This window comes from Miniopterus natalensis, chromosome 19 (assembly GCF_054644295.1).
Source record: "Miniopterus natalensis isolate mMinNat1 chromosome 19, mMinNat1.hap1, whole genome shotgun sequence".
NCBI classification, from domain to species: Eukaryota; Metazoa; Chordata; class Mammalia; order Chiroptera; family Miniopteridae; genus Miniopterus; species Miniopterus natalensis.
In genome coordinates this window covers 29,151,580-29,178,742 of record NC_142099.1, presented here as the reverse complement: position 1 = coordinate 29,178,742, position 27,163 = coordinate 29,151,580, and the positions used below count along the sequence as shown (strand labels likewise).

General features: G+C 36.7%; 1 protein-coding gene across 1 annotated transcript in view; it reads left to right on the top strand.

Annotated features, from left to right (window-relative positions):
- The window catches only part of LOC107532937 (complement receptor type 2), a 228,524-nt gene that overhangs the window by 187,966 nt on the left and 13,395 nt on the right, over positions 1-27,163 (top strand). The window contains exons 22-31 of the mRNA XM_087828192.1: positions 10,669-10,863; positions 11,200-11,293; positions 12,679-12,770; positions 13,329-13,526; positions 19,080-19,262; positions 19,591-19,638; positions 19,734-19,775; positions 22,159-22,206; positions 25,542-25,583; positions 26,987-27,025. Of these exons, the coding sequence (XP_087684318.1) occupies positions 10,669-10,863; positions 11,200-11,293; positions 12,679-12,770; positions 13,329-13,526; positions 19,080-19,262; positions 19,591-19,638; positions 19,734-19,775; positions 22,159-22,206; positions 25,542-25,583; positions 26,987-27,025 (981 nt within the window). The remainder of the gene's footprint in view (positions 1-10,668; positions 10,864-11,199; positions 11,294-12,678; positions 12,771-13,328; positions 13,527-19,079; positions 19,263-19,590; positions 19,639-19,733; positions 19,776-22,158; positions 22,207-25,541; positions 25,584-26,986; positions 27,026-27,163) is intronic.

Here is a 27,163-nt window from a genome sequence, read left to right as displayed (position 1 = left end):
TTCTTGTTCCCGGAACCCAGTGTACGCAGTATCCTGTTCAATTCCCAAAGGTCCTTTTGGCATTGTTTTCTGTGTTGTTTTTTTTTTTTTCTGTTAGATTGAGACATACTTGAGGGGATATCCAGTGTAACAAAAAACGTTGATAGGCAAATCTAGTGAGAAATTCGTATGCTAAGAGATACAATAAAAAATGTTAACGTGGTTTTCCTCTACAGGTCATAAACTAAAGCTGAAGGCACACTTACTAAATTAGTTTCGTTTTTCACTGAGTGGAATATGTACTTTATATGCTAAAAAAGACATGCTTATTGTATAAAATATACACAGAGGACAGCCATTTAATACTTTGCTATATTTCCAACTGTCTTTATATGCATCCTGTTACATATACAATTTGTATTCTATCCTTAGCAGAAGTCATTCAATAAATTTTTGCCTTGTATGTGCCAGGTCCTGTGCTGGTTCTGGGGATACACTGGTGAGCAATAACAAACTATGCCTATTTTCAGGATCCTTATTTCATTCTGTTTGCACCTGCACCTGCACCTGCACACACGTGAACATAAGCAGGGACTGTTAATTGCTCACCGTTAGATTCCACAGTTCCTGGCACACAGTAGGCAATCAATAAATATTTGCTAAAATTTATTGGGACTGACAAACCATAATACTAGTCTTTTTTTAAAAAAACAAACAAACAATTTTACTGATTTTAGAGAGAGGGGAAGGGAGAGGGAAAGAGAGAGGGGAACATCAGTTGGTTGCCTCCCATACTCACCAAGACTGGGAATCGAACCCGAAACCTGGGTATGTGCCCTGGCTGGTAATCGAACCAGCAAGCTTTTGGTGTGTGGGATGACAACCAACTGAGCCACACCTGCCTGGGCCGTAATACTAGTCTTGTAACCCAAGACAGGTGCTGAGCGTGATTCTCTGTCAGTATTTAACAAATGACTGGTGGAAGGGAAAACTTTTGTGCCAGACTCTGCCAGTTTGGGACTTTTGCACTTGCTGTCCCCCAGTCAAGGAACATTGTCCTCCTGCCTCTTAGATAATCGGCTCCTTCATATCCTTCAAACTCAGTTGTGATGTTTGAGGGACCTTCATAGGGACTTTCTGTGACCACTCTGTCTCAGGGAGACTCTCTCTCAGTTCAAATCATCCCTAACTTGTAGTTACCCTTCCAAACCTATGTTTTCTGTTCTCTCCCCACTTGAATACAGAGATCTTGTGTGTCCTGTTACCCTTGTGGTTTCAAATGCTTAATTTTTTGCCTCAGTATCAATACTCTTGTATAAATATTAAGTAGCAGGAAGTTAAATATAATATTCAGCTGGGTCTTAAAAGCTCAGGAAAAAAAATCCTCCTGCCTCTAGGAGGAAAATTGTTATGTTTTCCATAAACAAATAGATAGCCAGGTACTTGTCCAGTAAAATTGGTTTATTTGGGAACAACAAAGAATCGCATTTCGGGACATGTGGTCTAAAGGTAAACCAAAAACAAGTCCAGAGAAAGAAAGGAGGGGAGCTGAAAGTTTGAGGTATAGTGACTTTTTATTGGCTCAGTTATGGAAGTCGCTCATTGGCTGAGTTAATAGGCAAAGAGGGTGTGTGTGTGAAAGTTTTCTAGCTTCCTGATTCATTTTAAATGAGGTTTACATTTATTAATTCTCATATGCCCGCCCCCCCTTTTAATGAAGACTTTTCTCCGAAATCATTGCTCATCAAGAGTCAGGTTTTTTGGATTCAGTGGCCTTTTGTCCCTTGATGTCAGGAAGGACCTTTCATGAGTGTCCTGTCGGAGGAAAATGTACAGATTGTAAACCTATTGTGATAACATTTGAGGGGTGGGTGGGAGGGGGACATCTCTCAGGAATTGCCCATCTCAAGTTTGTATCTTAGACTAGTGAATCCCCAAAGGCATACTCAGAACTAAAAGAATAAACAAGAGCTTTGGGAAGACACATTGCAGAAATAAAACACCAAGCAAGTAAACAGTATTATTATCTTAAAAGAAACTGGAACAAAATGTCTTATCAATAATACAGCCCAGTCCATAGGTTACAAATTCAGGGACTATGAATTGGATAAGAATCCATGGTCAGTCTAACAGGCCTGGTCTGAACATGGGGAAGCTGTCTCCTCAGGTGTACTCTGCATCAGTTTTGTGACATTTTCACCTTCTGGTCACCAGATGGTGTGCATTTTTAGTCAGGATTAGGTGCTTTTTTTTATATGTGTCATGTGGATCCAGGAGTCTATTGCCTGGAGTTTGGCAGCAAAAGGGTCAGTTAGCAGGACCTGATAGGGGCCTTTGAAGCGAGGTTGCAAAGAGTCTTTCTGGAGGTGTCTTTTCCAATAGATGAAGTGCCAGGATGCACAGTGTGTTGTTCAAGGTCTTCATTTCCCTGGAGTGCGCTTTGAAAAGACTGCTTTACCAGACCTGGGTAATTTTGATAGAAGCACTTAGGCCTTTATAATATTTAAGTATATTTCCTTCTATCTGTTGTCAATCAAAAGAGGAGGGGCCAGGTGCATTGGGCTCTCTGTGACTATCAGAGAGTGAGAGATTCAGTTCCAAAGGAGGTGGATCTGAGATTTAGAAGGACCAATGGCAGTGCTTTTGGCCAAGGTATTTAGAGGATTTCTGCAAATTTTGTCAGTTGAGTCTTAATGCTGTTAGTGCATTTGACTAAACCTGAGGATTGAGCGTGGTCGGCGCAGTGAAAGTGTTGTCAAACTGGCCATTCAGCACAAACCTGTCAGAGCACCTGACTGGTAAAATGCATTCCCCTATCCCTGTGGGTTATGGAGGTCCTCTCGGTAAGGGTGATCTTTTCACACGGACTTTAGGCGCAGCAGAGGCAGTAGTGTGTCTGCTGGGAAAGCTTTAGTCTACTGAGAAAACATACAGACCATGACTAAAATACACTTATGTCTATGAGATGGGAAAGCTGTATGAAATCCATTTGCTAGACTACAAATGGTCCATTAGGCAATTTAAAACGTCCGGGAGCAGTTGGACCAGGATTTCCTGGCTTGTACTTTGAACAGGTGGGACAAGCAGGTACTTTTTGTGGCCTTAATAGTTCCCCACCAATATTGATACATAAATGTTATTTTGTCAGTGGACCAATGGTTTATTGCCTGTACAGTAATTAGGAGTAGAAATTTTAGAGCCTCTCGTTGGACTGGGTTGTTATTTGGCCCAGACCAGAGCGTCTTCAGTTTATCAAACCAACAATTGTTGAATTTCCAGTTTAGTTTTTTCCTTTCCTGAGGCCAGTTTTTGGGACTTTAGCCAGTTTTTCTGAGCTGTCATTTGAGGAAATATCCCTTAGACCATACCAGAGGTTTGACTGCTGTTACTTCCTTTTAAGAACTACATTCCTTGCAGAAGTGTCAGCAAGGCGATTTCCCTTTAGCTTCCAGAAAATCAAGTTTAGAGCGCCCTGGGTCTTAATAATAGCTAAAGCAGCAGGTAAAAGTATAACATCCAATGACTTCTGAACCTATGGACCATTTTAAATTTTATTTCAGCTGGAAGTAAGAAAGCCATGTTGCTTCCACAACGTTCCAAATCCTGAACTACTCCGAAGGCATCTCTACTATCAGTAGAAATATCAAGGGTTATGCCCTTGGCTAGGTGCAGGCCTGTATGAGCTTGTTGGGCTATAGTAGCCAAAGGCAAAGATGCCACTTCAGTTACATCAAAGGGTGTTGATACTGCATATCCAGCACAATATTTGCCATTTAAATAAGAACCATTCCTGAAACACGAGAAGTCAGCCTTACTCAAAGGAGTTTCCTCTAGATCTAATTTAAGGTGTCATCCTTGTCTGGTTAAGGCCTTGTTTTGTCTGAGAGGACTCAGTTGGTACTTTAGTCTGACTCTTGAAATCAGACTGTTCCACTGCAACTGTGATGATGGCCTTCAGACTGATTCCTTTTGGAACCAGGCTACTTCTACTGGAAACTGTGCTGCCCTACAGTCCACCTTTGATAATATTAAAATACCATTTCTAATAATAGCAGTAATGGAAAATGTGTTTATCTAAGCATAAATATGTTGACATGAAAAAAATGTAAAATTCTAGTAAAGGAAAATATCTATAACGAAACCAATAAAAAAACTTGAATACAGGCAAAAACTGAAGAAAAAAATTATGATTTGCAGATATCTTTGGAACAAACTGGTTGAACAATAAAGAATTGAATTGTAATCTAAGAGTGTACAGAACTGATAACTGCTCATTCAGCACTGACTTCAGGTACCAGAAATGCAGTGATGAGTGAGACAAGGTCCTCAAGTAGGTGACAGTCTCATAGGGAGCATAAACAATAAACAGACAATTACAATATTAAAAATGCTATAGAGAAAATTGGGGTAACATGAGGACACTTAACTCAGTATTTTAAGTGAGAGACGTCAAAAGCCTCGAGGAAGAATTGGCATCTAAGGTGAAACTGAAGGGTGAGTGGATGGGGAGAATGATAGGTCTGTGATCACAGCCGGAGTAAAATGGTGCATGGAGGCCTCAACTGCTAACGTGATGCAAGTAATTTAATGGGCACCACAAGGGATTGACTGTGGCTTGAGAACAGTGTGCAAAAGAAAGCAGGATCCAGATAGTGACTGATTTTAAATCTGTTAGCCTTGCTTAAGGAGCTTTAGACATTATCTGGAGGGCACTGGGAATCCATTGAAAACTATATGACTTGAGAGGTCCTTGGTCACTGTGTCATAGCAATATTACCCTGGTAGCCATGTGAAAAACCAATTGAATGAATAGTGCCAAGGTAGGTGAGGAGACCTATGCAGAGACTCTGACTGCAGTGCAGATAAATGGTCGTGGCTGTAGGAGTAAAGGCGAGAACTAGATGCATGACCAGGCACTCAGCTGTGGAAACAGTTTAGTTTGCTTGCTGTGCCTGTGGAGAATCAAAGGAGCACTTTGATTATGTCATTTGAGACAGCATGGCACTTCCTAAGTGGAGCTGTGTGGGGTGACAATTGAATGTACGTACTTGGCACCTCAGCCAGAGATGCAGGGAATTGGAAGGCTACTTTTTTCAAGGGAAATGAAGTCATGAGACTACATCTGCCCACCCAGGGATGTCTACGGAATGAAATAACAAGAGTTCCTAGAACTACCCTTTAGGAATGCCACATTTCCCGATCAGGCAGAGGAGGAGGAGCAGTCAGAGGACAAGCTGAGAACCAGGGTGGTTGTGCTGTCCTGGAAACCAAAGAGAGCTTTTCAGGCAGAAAGGAGCAAAGACAGAGTGACCAACAGCTCCAGATGTTATAGACAGGACAGCTAAAACTAATGAGGAAGAAAGTGTTAGGATTCATTGGAAAATAAGGAAGCCGTTTAATGACTTGGAAGGTAATTTAGTGATTTTTATAGGCCTAGAAATGAGGTCATGCAAAATAAAATAGACAGGTGTAGATGCCAGTGTCTGCATTTTGGGAAGGAAAGTTTAAAAATAGGTTGTGTAGACAGTGGGAAAAGGAGCAGGACTGTCAGGTTTTATTGGGGTCCCAGTTTGGTCAGAGACCATGATTTCCTGAAGGCATCAATCTGGGCAAGGGTGTGTGTACTCATGTTAGAAAGTGATTTTAACTTTTGCAAGCAGGTAGAGAGTGCTTACCCAATTTTGGCAAATGTAGAGAAGGTGAGTAGTTCTCTTGATCCATAGCAGAAAGCTATTTCATTTTCCCGAAACTCATCTGGAACATTGGGGAGCTTTCTGAACACAGCCCATCATATTACTTAATGTCATCTGTTTTAAAGTGTATCCTGCTCGACCGGGCGTGGCTCAGCGGTTGAGCGTCGACCTAGGATCCAGGCGATCAGGGTTCGATTCCCGGTCAGGACACATGCCCAGGTTGTGGGCTCGATCAATGACTCTCTCATCATTGATGTTTCTATCTCTCTCTCCCTCTCCTTTCCTCTCTCTGAAATCAATAAAGATATATTAAATAAAGTGTATCCTTACAGCCAAGTAATAATTATATTGTAAACTACCTAGAAAACGAAGTCAAGGTGTAATTTTTCTGGGTCTAAGAATAATTAGTTTTAACATCCTCATTGGAAAAAAAATTCAGTGTTCTGAGCAAGTGAAGAAATGTGCTTATTAAAAAGTGTGGTATTGGGCACAGTTATTACAGTGTATATAGCTTGTGATCAACTGGTTGCCAAACGAAAATGTATATTCTGCGTATTGGTGGAAGCATGTCTTTCATGTTGCATGTTAGTGGGAAAAAATACTTCAAATTAGTTGAATGGATTAAACTATCTTATTGACTTTTCCATATGGAGACTATCTGTGTATGTCAGAGTAGGAAACTTTTTTATCAGCTTTGAGGATAGTTACTGAGATTGAATGTATAAAACAAAGGATCCCTGTATAATTTAATCACGGGCATGCTGTTATGTGATTTCTTTCTTGGTGGTTCAAGGAAATTCTAGAATGATGTTATGCATTTGTGTCTGGATGAATTATATAGAATTTCTAGCTCATGTTTGTTTTCCTATTGAAAGTGACAATATCTAACTCAGGGTTTTCAGTAAATGTAATGTTATTAATAAAACTCACCTGTATACTAACCCTCCTTTTAAACAATGCTTTTAATTACTAGGGATTTTGGTTTGCCTTTTGCTTTCTTGGGCAGTTAAGAAACATTCAGGTAACAAGGTCAGCATAGTGGAAATGTTGAAAACATATACCCAGTAGGTGGATTTCAGGACATGATGGGAATGAAATGTTGGACTGTGTATATGTACAGAGTTTTAGAATTTAGAACATGATATGAAAAAAGAGTAAAATTTCACTTGTTTAGATTTCTCTTGGCTGGTCTCTCAATCTTAAGTAAGACGAAGATTCAGGGAGTAAGAGAGGAAAGTTTTCTTAGGGAGCAAAATAGATCTCCTTTCTCCTTAGGTCCTTAACCTTATAAGAGAGGCCTCTACATGCTTTTATTGCCTTAGGACTTTACTTGATGTGCCTCCATTACATTATTTTATGTAATTGTTCTAACAGATTTGTTAGGTTTTCAAGCCCACAGATAATTTAAAGAAATGCAAATTGCTCAAGTACAAATGACACTATTCAAGGGAGTGAAAACTACCCCCTTCCAAAAAAATCAGAGGTAAAAAATTCTAAAACCATAGCAATATAGTAGCTTTACTATAGGGATATATTGGATACACAACCCAAACAGCTACCTCAGGGAACTTCTGAAGTCATACATGATCCATTGACTAGTGAAGGAAGATTAAATCACTGTTGACCCTTGAACAACATTGGTTTGAACTACTCACGTTCACTTACACTCACATTTTTTCCTATAAATATGTAGTGTCTTCCTGTATCTGGGTTTCACATCTGTGGAAACAACCAACAGAATTTTCCATCTGCAGTTGGGAATCTGACAATGCAGAGGGCATTCTGTATGTATGGTTCTCCACCACTTTATATACATGACTTGAGCATTCAGGGATTTTTGTATCCATGGGGTATCCAGAAACTGATCCCTCACTGATACAGAGGAAACACTCTACTTAAGTAATGTTTTAGGGAATTCAAACGTCATATGTGGATTTTCAACTGCGTGGGGGCCAAACTGCTGCATTGTTCTAGGATCAATTGTGTATTTAAAGTAATGTCAAGACAGTAGAAATTTTTTCATGTAAGGCTATTCAAATAAAACTTGATTTTAAATGGCTCTATTCACTTATAAAATACTCATTTCACTAATATGAAATGAAGTCTTATATTTTGAAATAGTTTAGTCCATATTTATTTTGACCTATGACATCCACTATGCTTAAATAATAATTACCTCTAACCACAGCATTTCTTGAGCATCCACTGGGTACAGAGTGTAGTAGAAAAGAAGGTGTGTGATTGATCCCTGACCTTTAGGGACTTGCCTCCTGAGAGGAGACTGAGCCTGAAGTGATAAGTCATCAGTTTGTGGAAGAGCAATCTGATCGAGGGCTGTAAAGTCTTCTTAGGGGAGAGGTGAGTGTGAAATGAACTCAGAAAAAAATGGGGTCCAAACACACCTTGCCCCAGCAGAGGGAACAACAAACCAGTCCAGCGAAGAGAAGTACAAGCTGTGGGTTGTTGATAGTTCTAAACAGGGTACTCAGGGCCAGTCACAGAGAGCATCTGACATTGGCCTGTACCAGAAACCCTCCAAAAAGTCTGGGAGTCCTAGCAGATCCACCTAATACATAGAAACAAACCTAAATAGGGAACCAAAATGGGGAGACAAAAAAAAAAGCCCCACATGAAAGAACGAGAGAAGTCTCCAGAAAAAGAGCTAAATGAAATGGAGATAAGCAAGCTATCAGATATAGAGTTCAGAATACTGATTGTGAGGATGCTGAGAAAAGATATGGAGACTATGAAGGAAATTAAATATGACATAGCAGAAATAAAGAATACGTTGGAAGGAATAAACAGATTAGAGGAAGCTGAGGATCAGATCAGCAAATTAGAAGACAGGGTAGAAAAAATCACTCAATCAGAGATCCAAAAGGAAAAAACAATTGAAAACAGGAGGACAGTTTAAGGGAGCTGTGGGACAACATGAAACGTAACAATATTTGCATTATAGGAGTGTCAGAAGGGGAAGAGAATAAGCAAGAGATAGAGAATTTGTTTGAAGAAATAATGGCAGGAAACTTCCCAACCCTGTCAAAGAAAAAGTCACACAAGTTCAGGAGGCACAGAGAGTCCCAAGCAAGAACCCAAAGAGGCCCACACTCAGACACATCATAATTAAAATGCCAAAAATTCAAGACAAAGAGAGAATCTTAAAGGCAGCCAGAGAAAAGCAAACTGTTACCTACGAAGAAGCTCCCATAAGGCTGTCAGCTGATTTCTCATCAGAAATTCTACAGGCCGGAAGGGAATGGCATGAAGTATTCAAGGTAATGAAAAGCAAGGATCTGAAACCAAGACTACTCTATCCAGCAGGCTATCATTCAGACTAGATGGTGAAATAAAGAGCTTCCCAGACAAAAAAAGGCTAACTGAGTTTTTTACCATCAATCCAGCATTGCAATAAATGTTAAAAGGACTCCTGTAATAAGAAGAAATAGAGAGAGAAACATAGGCATAAAGAATTAAAATGGCGATAAATAAGGGCCTATCAATAATAGCCTTCAGGACTTTAAGGGAGAGATCAACAGCAACACAGTCATAGTCAGGGACTTTAACACCCCACCGACTTCAACACAGAAACAATGACTCTAAATCGCACACTAGATCAGATAAATTTAATTGACATTTATAGAACATTTTACCCCAAAGCTGCAGAATGTACATTCCTCTCAAGTGCACATGGGTCATTCTCAAAGACAGACCACATGTTAAGACACAAAACAGGCCTCTACAAGTTCAAGGAGATTGAAATCACATTAAGCATCTCGGATCACAATGGCATGAAATTAGAAATCTACAGTAAAACCACTCAAAAACATTCAAACACATGGAGACTGAATAGCATGTTATTAAACAATGAATGGGTTACCAATAAAATCAGTAAGAAACAAATCAGCCGGCCAGACGTGGCTCAGTGGCTGAACATCGACCTAGGATCCAGGAGATTGCAGTTCGATTCCCGGTCAGGGCACATGCCCGGGTTCCAGGCTCAATTCCTGGTCAGGGGCGTGCAGGAGGCAGCCAATCAGTGATGACTGTCTCATCATAGATGTTTCTCTTGCTCTCTCTCCCTCTCCCTCCCTCTCTCTAAAATCAATAAAGATAAAAAAGAAATCAGAAAGTTCCTGGAAACAAATGAAAATGAACACACAACAATCAAAATCTATGGGACATAGCAAAAGCAGTCCTGAGAGGCAAGTTCATAGCACTACAGGCCTCAAAAAGCAAGAAAAATTTTTCATAAATCATCGAACCCTACAACTTAAAGAATTAGCAAGCTGCCCTGTGAAGCCATCCAGACCAGGGCTCTTGTTTGCTGGGAGTTTTTTGTTACTGCTTCGATTTCATCAGTTGCTATTGGCCTATTTGGGTTTTCAGATTCTTCCTGATTCAGTTTTACATGATCTCACTCACATGTAGAATCTAATAAACAAAACAGACTGAGGAACAAAATAAATCCAGAGACATAGAAGCATGGAACAGACTGATGAATCTCAGAGGGAAGGCGGGGGTGGGGGAGTGGATGGGGAGAGATTAATCAAAGAATTTATTTGCATAAATGCAAAACCCATGGACACAGACAATAGTGTGGTGAAGGCCTGGGGGGAGGGACGGGTGCAGGGGGAGGGGATCAATGGGGGGAAAAAAGGGACATCTGTAATACTTTCAACACTAAAGATAATTTTTTTTTTAAGTGGGAAGGATGCATACCTACAAATATACTTTAAAACCAAAAATCGTGTTGCTGTCTCTTCAATTTACTGTTGAAAGAATATTCAGCTTATTCCCAAAGAAAGCAAAAGCTAATAGAATATTACTTGAAGCAGACACAGCACATTGTCCTGTAAAAGCCTGGCACGGTCACTTTAAATCTTGCCAAGGACCTTTCCATTCATTCTGTACTCCCTGCCTGCTCTCAGGCCTTATTCTGGGGCTGGTGAAAAAGAGAAAATAATTTATTTTCATGTTCTTATTTTGTTATGCCCAGATGCTGACTGTGATGACCCACCAAAGTATGAATCTATGAAACCCAAGGGTGGACAGCCTTCACCCCCTTATAATCATGGGTACCAAATAGAATATGAGTGTCGCCTAGGATACAGGCGTATTCCTCCTTTTCATCCCCTCTCTGCTGTTTGTCGTCCTAATAACACATGGACAACTCTCCGGGAGGCTTGTACAAGTAAGTACACTAAACTTTTTGTTTTTATTGCCCTAAAGATTTCACACATTTTATTCCATATTTTATTCCATTTTATTGTAAAATGATGGTTTTCTCATGTGGATGTGGATTTTAGACAGCAGTGTATTTTTTCAGGCTTTGAAAAATTTCCAGAGAATCTTTTTCTTGGCAGTTGGTTGTTTTGGTAAATGTGAATCTTAAGTTTGGCCTTTTAATAGTTAAAGAAAGAAAATAGTACTCCCATGAATTTAGTAGAGAAATGTAGGATTTTGGTTTTGATTCAGATCTGTTTTGAAATTTGTATAAAACAACGAATTTCAAAAATTTTTCTTTCAGGAAGATTATGTCCACAACTAGGAGAGCCCCAAAATGGTCGCTTCAGTGGATCTTTTGAATTTGGTTCAGAGCTTCACTATACTTGTGACCAGGGGTAAGTAGAGGAACTAGGTAAATGTTACTAGTTCTATTTTTGCTTTACTTCTAAGTATGGAAACATAATGTTGATTTCATTTTGCTCTGTGTGTGACAAGCTGTACTTATAGCCAGTGAACTCTTGGGCTTTTTATGGAGACTGAAAAGATGTGCATGGAATAGAAAAAATTTCGATTGAAGTAAAGCAGAATTGTACACTACTATAAGTAATAAGCCTACTGTAGTCATTAAAAATGTAGTAATCATGGCTTTATCCTTGACAACAAATTGCACCCTGTTTAAAATGGGCAACTTTGAGGGCTTTTAGAAATGGGGGGGTAAATTTGCCAGCCAAAAATAAACTTATGTTGAGATAACTGTGGGGTGTTAACCAGTCAAAAATTGACCTGGTTAGCCTGGACCTTAACTTTGATCAAGATCTCTTAGTGAATACACCTGAGGGCAATTCAGTGCATGAGAATGGTAGAGAAGCAATGTAGAAAAAAAAGATCTCTTAGTGGAAAGCCTTATTTTTGTGACTGCTTTAAAGGAGGGAAGATCTCTACCAGGTGTACTGAGCACTTAATAGTAGCCTTTGTTCCATAGGGCTCTTTTAATAGTATGTATTCGGGATACTGGAAATTTATGAAAAATGTGCAATATAGAGGAAACTGATACACTATAAAATGCAACTGATTTTTTAATATTAATTTTGTGTCCTGCTAATTTACTGAATTCATTTATTAGTTCTAACAGGGTTTGTGTGTGTGTGTGTAATCTTCAGAATTTTATACATGTGAGGTCATACTGTCTGCAAACATTGATAATTTTACTTCTCCCCTAACCAGCACTTCTTGCAGTACAAAGTAAACCTGTTATTTTTAAACCAATGTGTGTTCAGCTTTTTGATACCCAACTCATGCATCTACACAGTAATTCACAATGTATAAATTATAATGCCAAGAATATGTGTGGTGAAGGGTGGGGAACTCTACAACTAAAATTAGTTTTGAGTCAGTGCTACCTTTTAAAAATTAAATTAGAAACCAATTTAACAGGGTGAGCGAGCACATGTGGCTGTTTTGTTTACTTGTCCTGACTGGGCAGAATGGCATGAACTAGGGCACAAAAGTGAATGTTGATGTGCCTGCTGCAGGTAGCAAAGAGGCCAGACTGACCAGCATATATATAGACAATTTGCTCTAGGTCAGTGTGTGCTCAAATGAAGAAACTCTATTTCCTTATAGATTTAGTTAGTACTTTCATTATAGGCTATTTAAGAAACTTCTCCCTCAAACTACTGTAGTGCACAAAAACAACCATATAAAATTTTTCTTCATTATTATGTGCATTGTGTTAACTGGTAAAAAAAAAAAGGTAATCTTTTTTTTTCTTTTTATTTAGTTATTACCTACTTGGGCTAGACACTATATCTTGTGTCATTGCTGGAGATGGAAATAGTGTGGAGTGGAGTGCTGACCCCCCGAACTGTGAAAGTAAGTATATTCTGTCTTTAGAATTTAGAGTAGTAGTTCTCAAACTTTTGGCCTTGGCTTGACTTTATGCTTTTAAATTTAATAAGACCCCACAGAGCTTTTCTTCAAGTGGGATATGGCTGTTGCTACTCATTATATTGGAATTAAAACTGAAAAGTTTAAAAAATAATTATTCATTATTAAGAACAGTAAGCACAATACATATTAATATATACAACATACTTTTTATGAAAAACCAAAATTTTCCAAATAGTGTCATTGTTTTACATGTTCGCAAATCTCATCAATATGTGTCCTAAATGACAACCTCAGGATTCTGGCTGCGTAAACATACCATTTGTACATTTGGCAAACTTCACTGTTACACTCTTAAGGATTAAAAAGATAATACATTTTTTCATAGAAACTTTGTTTCAAATGGATATCGGATTTGCAACTAGATTGTAGATATCATATGTGAATGAATTTATTGAAGGCAGTTCATAGGATGTTCCTAATGCTGTTTTAATCTTTTACTTTTTCTCTTGCCTTCCCTGTCCTTTTTTTTCTCCTTTTAAGAGATTTTGTGTAAACCACCTAAAAAAATACAAAATGGACAATACAGCTATAGCCACAAGGAAGTGTTTGAATATAATGAGGTAGTAGTTTATAGCTGTATTCGTTCAGGTGGACCAGATGAATTCTCACTTATTGGAAACAGTGAGCTGTTTTGTACTGGGCATGACAAATGGAGCAGTGACCCTCCTGAGTGTAAAGGTAATAATATTTTTCTCTACTTCTTCATTTGTAAATACTATGGAAATACTTTGTAAATACTTTACTAACAAGTAAACAAAATAGCCACATGTGCTCGCTCACCCTGTTAAATTGGTTTCTAATTTAATTTTTAAAAGGTAGCACTGACTCAAAACTAATTTTAGTTGTAGAGTTCCCCACCCTTCACCACACATATTCTTGGCATTATAATTTATACATTGTAAATTACTGTGTAGATGCATGAGTTGGGATATCAAAAAGCTGAACACACGTTGGTTTAAAAATAACAGGTTTATTCTGTATTGTAAGACGTTCTGGCTAGAAAAAATGGTAGAGTAATTATAAAAGACTGACCTCACCAATAAGATTGATAAACTCTGGGTAAAACGTACAGGCATACCCTGTTTAATTGCACTTTGCTTTGTTGCATTTCACAGGTGTTGAGTTTTTAAAAATTGAAGGCAAGACCCTCACCAGCAAAAAGATTATGCCTTGCTTTATTGTGATACTCATTTTATTGCTGTGGTTTGATATCAGACCTGCTATATCTTTGACATATGCCTATTCTTTAAAAACAATGTTTAAGGCATTATAGCGTGACATAAAACAGGGAGGCTCTGGAGGGTATTTGACTCTCGAAAGAAAGAAACCACTGAATAACACCAAAATAATTACTCTTGTCAAGTGCAAATGCAGCATTCTCTAATTATATATCCTAGGCATTAAGATAAGTTTTAACAAATTTCAAAATATTGAAATTATTTACTGTACCTTTTCTGATCACAGTGTAGAAATCAAAATAAAGATATCTATAAAATCCCCCAATACATGAAAGTTACGCAAGACACTTCTAACCCATGATGCAAAGAAGACTTCACAAGCAAAATTAGATAGTGTTGTGAACTGAATAAAAATGGAAATGGAACATATCAAAATTTGTGGGATACAGCAAAAGCATTGCTTAGGAGGCTATCAATAGCATGAAATAAAAAAAGGGGAAACGTCTCAAATCCGTCATCTAAGCTTCTACCTTATGAACCTAAAAGAGAAGAGCAAACTTTACTCCAAACAAGGAAACAGAAGAACAGAATATAGAAATCAATGAAATTGAAAAGAGAAAAGTAGAGAGAATTAATGAAACTAGCACATAGTTCTTGGAGAAGATCATTAAAATGTTTTAACCATTCTGACAAGAGAAAAAGAAAATGCAGATGATCAATATTAAGAATGAAAAAGAAGCTATCACTAAATATATCCTACAGGTATTTAAGGGAACAACACAATCAACTTTATACCTATAATTTTGACAAAGGAAACCTCATAAAGAGAACTGTTCTCCCTGGGGAAGCTATAAAAATTTCAGGAGTAAATAGCAGCAGCTCTGCACAGGTTCCAGAAAAAGACACATCTCCCTTCGGTTCATGAGAATTGCATTGCTCTGATACTAAAACCAGACAGACACATTTCAGGGACATCAAAAACAATATAATGGACAGAGAACCAAACTTCTCAACAAAATATTAACAGATCAAGGCCTATCATAAATCGTCAAAGAGAATTTATTCCATGCATGCAAGGTTGATTTAAATTTAAAAATTAATCAGTGTAACTTACCGTATCAGGAGATATAAAGAAGAAAAAAAATACATGGTCATCCTAATGTGAAAAAAAGCATTTGACAGAATTCATCATCTTTTCATTATAAAACTTCCCAGTGTAATAAGAATAGAGCTGTCTGTCCCTGATAAATGGCTCTTACCAAAATCGCATAGCTAACATTTTACTTATTGGTAAATGACTGATTTATTTCCCCCTAAGGCAGGAACAAGATAGGGTGTCTACTGTCTCTACTCTATTCAGTACTGCATTGGTGCCTGCCCAGTACAGTAAGGCAAGAAATAGAAATACACATATATGTTGGGGAGAAAGAAATAAAGTAGATTATGTTCACTGTGACATGATTGTCTATGCAGAAAATTCGAAAGCCTGAAGTTTTAGCCAGGTTGCAAGCTTAAGATCAATGTACAGAAATCAATTGTATGTCTATATACTAGCAATAAATCATTAGAAATTGAAATTTTTTATATAATATTTACAACAGTTCCAAACTGCATATAATATTTGAAAGTAACTTTTATAACACAGGTGCAAGATTTGAATGGTAAAAACAACTAAACACTTATAAAAGAAATTAATAGGCCTTAATAGAAATACAGTGGTATGGGTGGGAAGGCTGAATTATAGTAAAGATGTCAGTTTTCCATAATCTATAATTTTGGCACAATCTCATTAAAAATCCCAGTAGAACTTTTTCTATAAACTGACAAAATGATTCTAAAATTTATATGAAAAGACAACAGAAGTATAATTGTTAAAATTTTGAAAAAGTCAGAGGACTCATTCTACCTGGTATCAAGACTTATTATATAAAAAACATAAATAAAGCATATAATTAAGACAGTGTGGAACAGAAGAGAGACTCCAGAATAGACCCTTTCAACTGTGTGCAGTTGATTTATCACAGGTGTACAAATGATTCAGTGGAAAAATGGTAAAAGTACAGACACAATTTGATATCCATATGCAAAAAAAAGACCTCAACCCATTTTTGCACCATATATATTTACTCAAAGCATTGTAGACTTAACTATTAAAAAACTTTTAAAAAACTTAAAAAAATAAGACTTTTACTGGAACACATAGAAAGCATTTGTGACCTAGACAAAGATTTCATAAATACAACCCTAAAAGCACGATCCTTTAAAGAAAAAAAATTCTTAAAAACTCAAAAATTTTGCTCTCATAAAACAGTTATAAGAATAAACAAATGAGTCATAGACTGGAAGAAAATATTTCCAAAGCACATATCTACGATATGTATAGATATGTAAAGATCTCTCAAATAAGAAAACATCTCATTTTTAAAAAACAGGCAAAATATTTGAATAGACCTCTTCCACCAAAAGAAGTTATATTGATGGCAGAAAAGGACATGAAAAAGTACTCAATAGCATTAGTAATCACTTAAATAAAATTTAAAACCACAATGATATACAAATAAACACATAAAAATAAAAAAGGTAACAATACCATTACTCACAAAGATACGGAGTAATTAGAACTCTCAAACATTGCAAGTTAAGAATGCACAGTGGTATGTCTATTTAGGAAAACATTTGGTGACTTCTTTTAAAGTTAAACATTGACTTTTCATACAACTCAGCAATCCAAGTAAATGAAAACATGTTCACATAGAACCCTACATGAGAGTATACATAGCAGCCTTAGTCATAATCCTCCCAAAGTGGAAACAGCCACCTATTTTTCAGTTGGTATTCGAATGGCTGAACAACCGTGGTATATCCATATAATGGGATAATATTCCACAGTAAAGGACTGAGCATCTGATCTTGCAAGGACAGGAATGATTCATATGCATTATGCTAAGTGAAACAGGCTGTACTCAGAGGCTGTGATCCCATTATGACATTCTGGAAGAGAAACGGATAGAAAACAGATCAGTGGTTGGCTGGTTGGGGGATGGGGATGGGTGGGGATGGGGAGGGTTGATTACGAAGTGGCATGAGGGAATGTTGGAGGTAATGGAACTTTTCTATGAATTTATTGCCGTGGTAATTACATAGTTAGTATTTGCATTGATCAAACCTCATTCAACTCTACACTTAAAAGGTTGAGTTTTACTGTATATAAGTTATGTCCAATAAACCTAACCTACAAAAATCATTACTGTGATTAACAGCAGTTTAGCACAACATAGAATAGATCAGTGAATCCAGAGTGAGGAAAATAGAAACCAGGCAAATGATTTGAAAGAAATATTTTTAGAAAGAGAAAGATTGACAACTTGGGGAATAGCAAATGGTCAAATATACATGTTGATGGAGTTTCAGAAAGAGAGGAAAGGTGACAGTATAGGCAGTTGTTTGAATAAATATTGGCTGAAAATTATCCACACTTGATCCAAACAACAACCCCACAAGTCCAGGAAATTCAGTGACCCTAGTAGGATAAATAGAGTTTAAAAAATTACCAAGAAACCCCTACTAAAGCAAACATACCATGGTCAAACGTCTGCAAAAAAAAAACAAAAAAAAACAGACAATGAGAGGGGGTGGAAACAAACATACTACATTTGCCCCACCCCTCTAAGTAAGAATGACAGCTGACTTTCTTAAGGAACTGTTGAGACAAGGAGACAATAACATCTACTAAAGTGCTGAAAGAAAAATGAAACAGGAAACCTAGAAATCTCTGTTAAGGAGAAATATTGTATTTACAATTTTTTTTACAGGTGACATTTAATATTATATTAGTTTCAGGAGTACCACATCGTGGTTAGACATTTATATAATTTACAAAGTGATCACCCCTGATAAGTTTTGCTCCCTCTCTTACCGGACACTGTACGTGGTTATTACAATATTACTGACTATATCCCCTCTGCTGTACTTTACATCCCTGTGGCGATTTTGTAACTGCCAATTTGTACTTCTCAATCCCTTCACCTTTTCAGGAGAAATCTTTTAAAAGTGAAGGTATAATAAATAAAAACATTTCAAGATAAACTAAAGTAAGAGAATTGACACTACCCTACTTGCACTACAAGAATTGCTAAAGGAAATTCTCTAGGCTGAAGGGAAAAGATACCAGATGGAAATTCAGATCCACATGCAAGGAGGAAGAGCACTTTTCTGGTTTAATTTGATAAGATGTCCTCTTGTACTTACTGCTAGCCAGTGTTTTTTGTTTTTTGTTTTTCCAAATTCTGCCAAACCCATTACTGGATCCTGAAATCAATCTAGAAGGTCATGACCAACATTTTACTTCTTGAGAAGTAGAGTAGAATGCGAAATACCAGAGTACACTAGAATGAAGTCTAAGTGTTAACTTTTAACTTTATCTCAGGCCTGTGGGATTGTATACTGGTTTACAATGGAAAATGTGGTTTTTGATTCCTGGGTTGGAGTCCAAAATGTATGGAAAACACAGCCCTGACTCCATTTGCCTTTCTATTTCTTGAACATCCCAGTTCTTGTATGTTGTTAGGACCTGAGAACTTTCTGCATCTTTGCATAGCTAGCTTCTTTCCAACTTTTAAATTTGAGCTGAAGTATTTTCTTATCACAAGAGTCTCTCCTGCCTTTCTACAAAAGTAGGGTACTGTAATCAGTGTCTGCATGAAATTTTAACAAACCCCTAGAGCTAGAGTATCAAAAGTGTGTTTGAACTCACTAGGAAAACTGTATCTGGTAGTTAGACCTTTCTCAAAACTTGTCAGTAATGGGGGGAAAAATGTAGGAAAGCCAATGAACTATAATGACAGTCTGTTCCAGGTGGAAAAAGATTATTGGATTTCATGAAATCTATTTACCTGTAATTAAAATGAACAAATAAAGTCTTTTTTAAAAAGTTAACATCCTGCCTTCCATTCCTTGTCTCTTTGTTCCCAGGGAAAATTACTGTTTTGCACCAGTTTTTCTCTCCTAGGCTACAGCAGCTGTCCATTAATTCTGAAATTTCTTCACTTTTCAGTGGTCAGATGTCCAAATCCAGTACCCAAAGATGGATACGCGGCGTCAGGATTTGACAAAAAATATTCCTACAAAGCACAGGTTGTACTTGCATGCAATAAGGGTTTTTCCCTTGAAGGCAGCAGCGTAGTTGTCTGTGAAGCTAATAGTACTTGGGAGCCTAAGACGCCAACCTGTGTTAAAGGTACAAAGGATGTCTTTTACTTTCTTTTTTTGTTTAGATGGTTTTTCTTTGATTTCAAATATAAATGATACAGAGTAATTGAAGTTTTCGTATTTATGTCTTAACACATGTAAAAGTCACAAAGAATTCTGCTTTTGCTATTTTGTATATTTTCATAGGGTTAGCTCCTTACATATATCACACAGGTGTATAAGCTTTTCTTCTTCTACTTTTTTATGTGCAAAACTAGATAGCAACCATTTTTAAGAAAATTGAAGCATGGATAGTTTCATCTAAATAAGTCAGGTTCCTCAGTGGTTAATCCAGTCGACATTCTTTTGTTTTCCAGTGTTGACTCCTTCTCCCAGTACCAAACTTCCGAGTTTGACTCATTCAGGTTTAGTACCATCCTGCTTATCCCTTTAGACATTTTTGGTGCAATGCCGGCAATAACTCCCAAGTATTTGATCTACTGTGTGTTTTTTTTTCCAGTGTCACCTCCCAGCACAGAACTTCCAATTTCCAGTGTCTCAGGTTTAGTAACTTCCTGCTTATATTTTTCAAAATATTTTAAATTTCTGGTGATTCTTTTTTTTGAAATAATTCCAGTTCTTCGATATTTTTTCAAAATCCTTTAAATATCTGGTGAGTTACACCCATTCACCATTTTTAGTAATGAAAGGAGGAAGAACATATTTACAGCCATTCTTAACTTACCACAGTCCTCACATATAAACAGCTTCATTAACTTGGCAATTTATGTAAACTTTAATGTGTTTACTTATATGTAAAATTATTTAATACCTTCCTCACTGGCTGGTAGGAACCTTTAAGTGGGATGCATGAAAGCATTTAGCACAGTGTCTGGCACATAGGAGGTTCTTAAAGGAAGCTATATGACTTACAGCATCCCTCCAGTTAAGTTAGGGAGCAAGAAGGTCCATGGCTTCTGTTTCTTAATGTGTTTGTTTCCTGTCATCAATGTTGCTGTTGTATTCATTTAAAGAGTGATCTGGTGACACCTTTATGGGGTATCTTCCCTGTAAAGGTGTCACCAAGACTGATTCATGACTCAACTTTCATTTCCTGGACTGCAAACAGTTTTTTTCTTTTTATATAGTACAATGTGAACTGGTAAATTTCTGCTGTTTCTAGAACAAGACCCATAGTCCTAGTGCCCCCAGCCCCACCTCATACAATTATTCTTTTTGTCTTTACTGGGTTGTGTGTTTTTTTAATCCTCACTTGAGGGTATGTTTAATGATTTGAGAGAGAGAAAGAAAAAGAGAGAGAGAAACAAATGTCCATTGGTTGGATTGGTTGCCTCCTGACTGGGAATCAAACTCACAGTCTTCTGGTGTAGGAGACAATGTTCCAACCAACTGAGCCACCCAGCCAGGGTTTTACTGACATTTTCCTTTAAAGGCAGAAGTCATTACTTATAGAAATGCAGCAGAGGGCTTCTTGCATGGACTCCTCAACCGCTCTGCTGAAGACTTGAGAGATTATTGCCATGTGGTGGAGGGAACTGCCTTCCTCATTTCAGTGCTGCTGGCTCTGGCTTCTCTTTGGTTTCAGCAGAAGCAACAGGCAAGAGGAATAGTGGGAAGATCATGAGCTTGGGCTCACCTCACTTGGGCCCTAGTTTGGTTCTGCTCACTCATGGAGCATCCTGTCCTTGTGCTTTCATGTCCTATTGTTTAATGAGGATGTTGAAATCCAATCTCAGTCGCTGGCTTCTAACTTGCTTGTATATATTCTGTTGTTCTAAGACTTTAAAGGATTGAGGGGAGCTGTGCATGTAACATGGTAATTAGAACACCTTTTTATAATCCCTGTGTACCTGGTACCTGGTAGCCTCCTTGAGTACCTTAGTTGAGTGCTGTGAGGTTTCGGGTGGGGGTGAGAAGAGGATTTTTGGTGGACTAACACATAAGATTGCATGTGACGTTTATACTCATTGACCCATCTGTGTTTACTCACATGGTCCTAGTGGGTATTTGCACTGTGGGATACTGTGTGTATCCATATGCCCTTTTGAAAGAGTTGACCATGAGAGTTCATAAAGGGTTTATAAAACACTGTGATACAATTTAGCATTTGAAAGAAGAGGAGCAAATTGTAAGAAAAGTTTATAAATAAACTATAGGAGTTTTTTAAATATAAAAAGTCATAATTCTTCATGAGCCTTTAAAATATATTTTGTTACCAGTTAAAGAAAGAATCAGTAGTAACATGTAATGGTGATAAGGTAGATCTAATTCTGCTAATATGACAGATACCAGGAAACACTAAGGGAATAGAAAAGGAAAGAAATTATGTACTGCAGCACAATACTCCTGGAATGGTATTTTTTTAAGATACATATGTTTAGCCCTGGCCAGTGTGGCCTCAGTTGGTTGAGTGTCCTGAGCACCGAAAAGGTTGCTGGTCCTGTTCCTGGTCAGGGCACATGCCCAGGTTTCAGGCTCCATCTCCAGTAGGAGTGCTTGAGGGAGGCAACAGATTGATGTCTCTTTCACATCGATGTTTCTCTCTCTCCCTCTCCGTTCCTCTCTCTCCCTCTCCCTTCCTCTCTCTCCCTCTCCCTTCCTCTCTCTCTAAAAATCAATAAAAACATATTTAAAAAATAATAAAGATCCATGTTTATTCTGAACACATTTTTTAATCTCTATGATTAATTACCTTCTGTGATTTCCATTGTAAAATACAAAGCTATAGTGAAGATTGTTCTGCAAACATTCTTATGTGTTTTTGTAAATATATATTTAGGTTAAATGCCCAGAAGTAGAATTGCAAAGTTCAGAAAGCATGTGTATTATTTTATTTTAATGGCTAATTAACATTTTTTAAAAATCAAAATTAAATCCATAATGTATTGATAAGGCTGGTGAATGGAATCAAATTTATTTTCCAGGTGTCAAGCCTATTCATCCAACCAAGCCTCCAGTTACATTTAGTCCAGGTTCAAAAGCTCTTTTTCCTTTTTCTTATGTTGTTAAGAAGTTTATAATGTGCTGGGTGGAAAATGATGTCATATGTTAATTTGAATTTCTTTAATTATCAGATGAGATAAGCTTTTTGGCCTGCATATTTATTCATGTCCTTTGTTTACTTGCCTATTAGGTTTCTGAATTATTGTGTTGATTTATCAGAACTCATTATAAATTAAAACGTTAAAAGGGCTTTAATTAATAAAGGGTTTTTTTTTCTAGGTTGTTGGGGTTTTTTTGCCTTATTTTTACTAGTCAGTTTCTTTTTAAGATTTATATACTATTGGATACAGATTGCTGTATGTAACTTTTAATTACATAAGTAGTATACGAATATAAATTTCTAAAATTTCAAACATTAGAGAGTGAAGGATAGTCTTCTCTTTCTCTAGTCCATTGTATCTGTTTCTATACATCAGTATCCTATAAATGTAAATCTACAGATTATGGCAATTTTTTCTTTTATCCTAAACAAAAATGGCACTATGCTGTTCATATTTTTGTAAAACTCACTTTTTACACTTACCATCTTAGATTGGGGTTGTATTTAGATTTATTCTGATCCTTTTAATGATGACTTTAATGTATGCCCGGTTTTACTCTATCAATGGTCATTTATATGTACAGAAGCTTTACATTAATAGGTAGTTACCTATATCGATCATTTCCTTAATGGCTATGGGTGCTGTGTCTTTCTTATAAAAGCTTTAGGTATTCCTCACTGTCAAATTATATAAACATTTCAACCATGTGTTTTGATTGCATTCTTTGCATTTAAATTGTTGGTATATCTGAAATACTTATAGTATATGGAATAAGATAGGGTTCCTTTCCACTCCATCCATCCCCATTTGTTGAATAAGTTGTCCTCTCTCCAACTGTTTTGAAATGCCAATTTTTATCATAAGTTTTACATTCCCACTGGCAGTACACAAAGGTTCCAATTTTTCCACTCTACCAACCTTGTTATTTTCTGTTTTTTGATACTAGCCATCCTAATGTGTATGAAGTAGTATCTCATTGTCATTTTTGTTAGCATTTCCTAATGATTAGTGATCATATTTTTATGTGCTTATTGATGTTCTGTATAGCATCTTTGGGGGAAATGTCTATTCAGTGCCTTTGCTAATTTTTTGATTTGGGTTTTGTTGCTCTTGTTGTAATTGAGGTTTAGGAGTTCATTATGTATTTTGGATATTAATCCCTTTTCAGTTATATAATTTACAGATGTTTCCTCCCATTCTTGGGTTGCTTTTTCACTCTATTGATAGTGTCTTTTGATAAACAAAAGTTTTTAATTTTGATGAAGTCCAGTATATCTGTTTTTTTTCTTTTGTTGCCTATGTTTTTGGTGTCACATTGCCAGATCCAACATCATGAAGCTTGTCCTCATGTTTTCTTCTAAGAGTTTTGTAGTTTTACCTTATGCTTAACTCTTTCAACCATTTTGAATTAACTTTTGTATATGGCAAAAGGCCAAGAGACCAAATTTATTCTTTTGCATGTAGATAGCCAGTTTTGTAAGAACCACTTATTGAAAGGACTGTTTTTTTCCCATTAGACATTCTTAGCATCCTTGTGACATTTGACCATATATGTGAGGGTTTATTTCTGGGCTTCTATTCATTTGATCTCTATGTCTGTCTTTATGTCGGTGTTTTGATTATTGTAGCTTTTTAGTAAGTTTTAAATCAGGAAGCTTGAGTCCTCTCAACTATGCTGTGGTTTTGTTTTGTTTTGTTTTTTCAGGATTGTCTTGGCTATTTCTAGATCCTTGGATGTCATGAATTATAAGTTGGATTTTTCTGGAAAATGCATATTCAAGATGGTGATAGGGGTTACATGTAACCTATAGATTACTTTTCATACTATTAACACAGCATATCTTTCTATCATTATTTGTATCATCTTCTATTTCTTTCAACAATATTTTGTCGTTTCCAGCGTAGGAGTCTTTCACCTCCTTGGTTAAGTTTCCTCCTAAGTATTTTATTTTTGATGCTATTGTAAATGGAATTGTTTTCATAATTTCCTTTTTGGAGTGTTCATTCTTAGTGTATAGAAATGCAACTGATTTGGGGGTGTAGATTAGATAGCCTGCAACTTTGCTGAATGTATTTCTTAGTCCTAACAGTTTTGTGTGTGTGTGTGTGTGTGTGTGTGTGTGTGTGTAATCTTTAGAGTTTTCTATGTAAAAGATCATGTCACCTGCAACGGAGATCATTTTAGTTCTTCCTTCGCGATTTGGATGCTAATTATTTCTTTTTATTGCTCCAACTAAAACTTCCAATATGATGTCCAATAGAAGTAGGAAATGTAGGCATCCTATCTTGTTCCTGATCTTAAGGGAAAAACTGGGTCATTTGCCATTGAGTATGATATTAGCTATGGGTTTTTCATAAATGACCTTTATTATGTAGAAGTTTCCTTCTACTTTATTATGTAGAAGTCAACTTCTAAATCTTTTTTTTTTTTTTTAAGCTGGCCATTGGTTTTCTTTTCTTTTTTTAATATATCTTTATTGATTTCAGAGAGACGAAAGGAGAGGGAGAAAGAGAGAGAGACAGAAACAGCAATAATGAGAGAGTCATTGGGGATCAAGTCTGCAACCTGGGCATGTGCCCTGACCAGGAATCGAACCTCAATCTCCTGGATCCTAGGTCGATGCTCAACCGCTGAGCCACACTCAGCCAGGCCTAAATCTTTTTTAAGCCTTCCTATGTCTTTTATTTTTTTATTTATATTATTATTTTTTTTAAATATGTCTTTATTGATTTCAGAGAGAGGAAAGGAGAGGTAGAGAGAGAGAGATAGAAACATCAGTGATGAGAGAGTCATTGATCGGCTGCCTCCTGCACGCCCCCGACTGGGGATCGAGCCCGCAACCCGGGCATGTGCCCTGACCGGGAATCGAACCCCGATCGCCTGGATCCTAGGTCGACGCTCAACCGCTGAGCCACGCCCGGCCGGGCCTTCCTATGTCTTTTAATTTTATGTAGAATCACATCAATCCATAGGCTAATTTTGACATTAGTCTAATGATAAATTTGATTGCTGTACCACAGAATATTGTCATAGGAAATGTTACTGAACAGGAAGAATTCTGATGAGATTGAATATAAATTTATAGTATTTTTTGATAATACTTTTAAATAGAAACATTAATATAACTTATATAAGGAAAATAAAATTATAAGAATTTTCATTCAAAGGTAAAAATTCTAAACCTGTAATTTAGAGGTCTTTAATCTTTATTATTGTCTTCTTTTTTTTTTAACTTATTTACATTTTTGTTTCTTTTTTCCAGGAGGTCCCCCTCCCAGTGATGAGACACCATCTGGAAAACTAGGTATTTTGTTAGTAATGCTCTTGCATTATGAGACCTTAAAGTCCTACATGGAAATATAACATTTCAATTACCTGTAGTTTGTGAAGGTACAGTCTGTCACAAATGTGTGAGAATTAACATTTGTTAATTTTAACAGTGCAGATACCATGACAAATGTAAGCAGTAGTATGTGTAGACACATGTAGATAATAGTTTTTAAGAGGTGCCCCAAATTAGGATTCCTTGTAAGGTGAGGTAACTATCTCAAATGCCGTGTTTATTTATAGGTTAAAATTCATAGAATATAACTTGCTTTCCACGTGATAGTGTCATTTTGCAATGGCAGTTGGTAGGAAAGTTTTCTTTCTATCCATACCTTTTATACACAAGCCTTAAAGTACTATAAGTTGGGTGAAATTTTTTTTTTTTCCAGAACAGGTTGGTGTATCACACTTTATGTAGGTTCACATAGTTTACACAACTATGTTCAAGAAAATGATAAAGTATAGTTGTGTCATTTAAATGAAATATAAAGAGTTCTTGGTGAATGAATGAAATGTGTATTACTTTTCTTTGCATTAGACTAGTTCAGTAAGGTTATTCTTTTCATGAAATGCACCTTAGGCCTGTTATGGTTTTCCTCTTAACACTGTGGTCAAACTGTCACTGTGCCAGTAAATCCAAAGCCATCTTAATTCATTAAACACTTGACCATTTTTTATGAAGTGAAAAGAGCAGAGGTAAACATGACATTGTATACTTTGACTCATAGAAATGTAATTAAGATTTAATTAAATTAAGGTTTTGTAGTATTATTTATTGCTTTCTGGATAGTCAAAAGTGCATGTTTAAGTTTCTAAGCATAATTTTATCCATGTGCCCTGGTGTTTATTTTGCATTTTTAGAGTCTGCTTGGTGTGTCTTAATTTGGGGGTGGGCGTGCGTGAGGGAGGATTGATGGTAAGGTATTGTTTGTGAAGATTCTGCATATTACATTTGTGTAATAGATTAATAGATCTTCGTTAATAAATTCCACAGACCCACCACTGTTGGTGAAAAAATATAAATTAATTTTGTAATGAAGTCATAAGAAATCACAGACTGAATACTGAACTAAATCAACTATAATACATGTTTAAAACGATTTTCCACTAATCTAGTGAATTCTAATTGTTTTAATAATGTTTACTAATAACCTAGTGTGGTGCCTACAGCACAAAACAATGTTAGACCCTAAGTCTGGAATCAGATTAGAAGGGTTCTGTGATCAAAATGCGCTGGGCACACTAGCAGTCACACTAAACTGGACTGATAAACTTTTCCTTTGCTGTAGTTTATAGATGATCTAATTGACTAAAATGTAATTGCCACCTGGAGACCCACATGGGCTCAGTTATCTTCAAACTGGTTATCTTTTTTCTCAGGTCCTGGACCCATTGCCGCAATTAGTATTGTTGTTGTAGGTAAGTGCCCCAACGTGGATACCGCTTACATCAAAATACTAATGTAAGAAAGAGCATTATTTGTTAAATGGTTTTTCAGTTTCTACAGTTTTTCAAATTGAAATTAAGTAAGCCAGGCTAGAAACACCTCACCTTTTA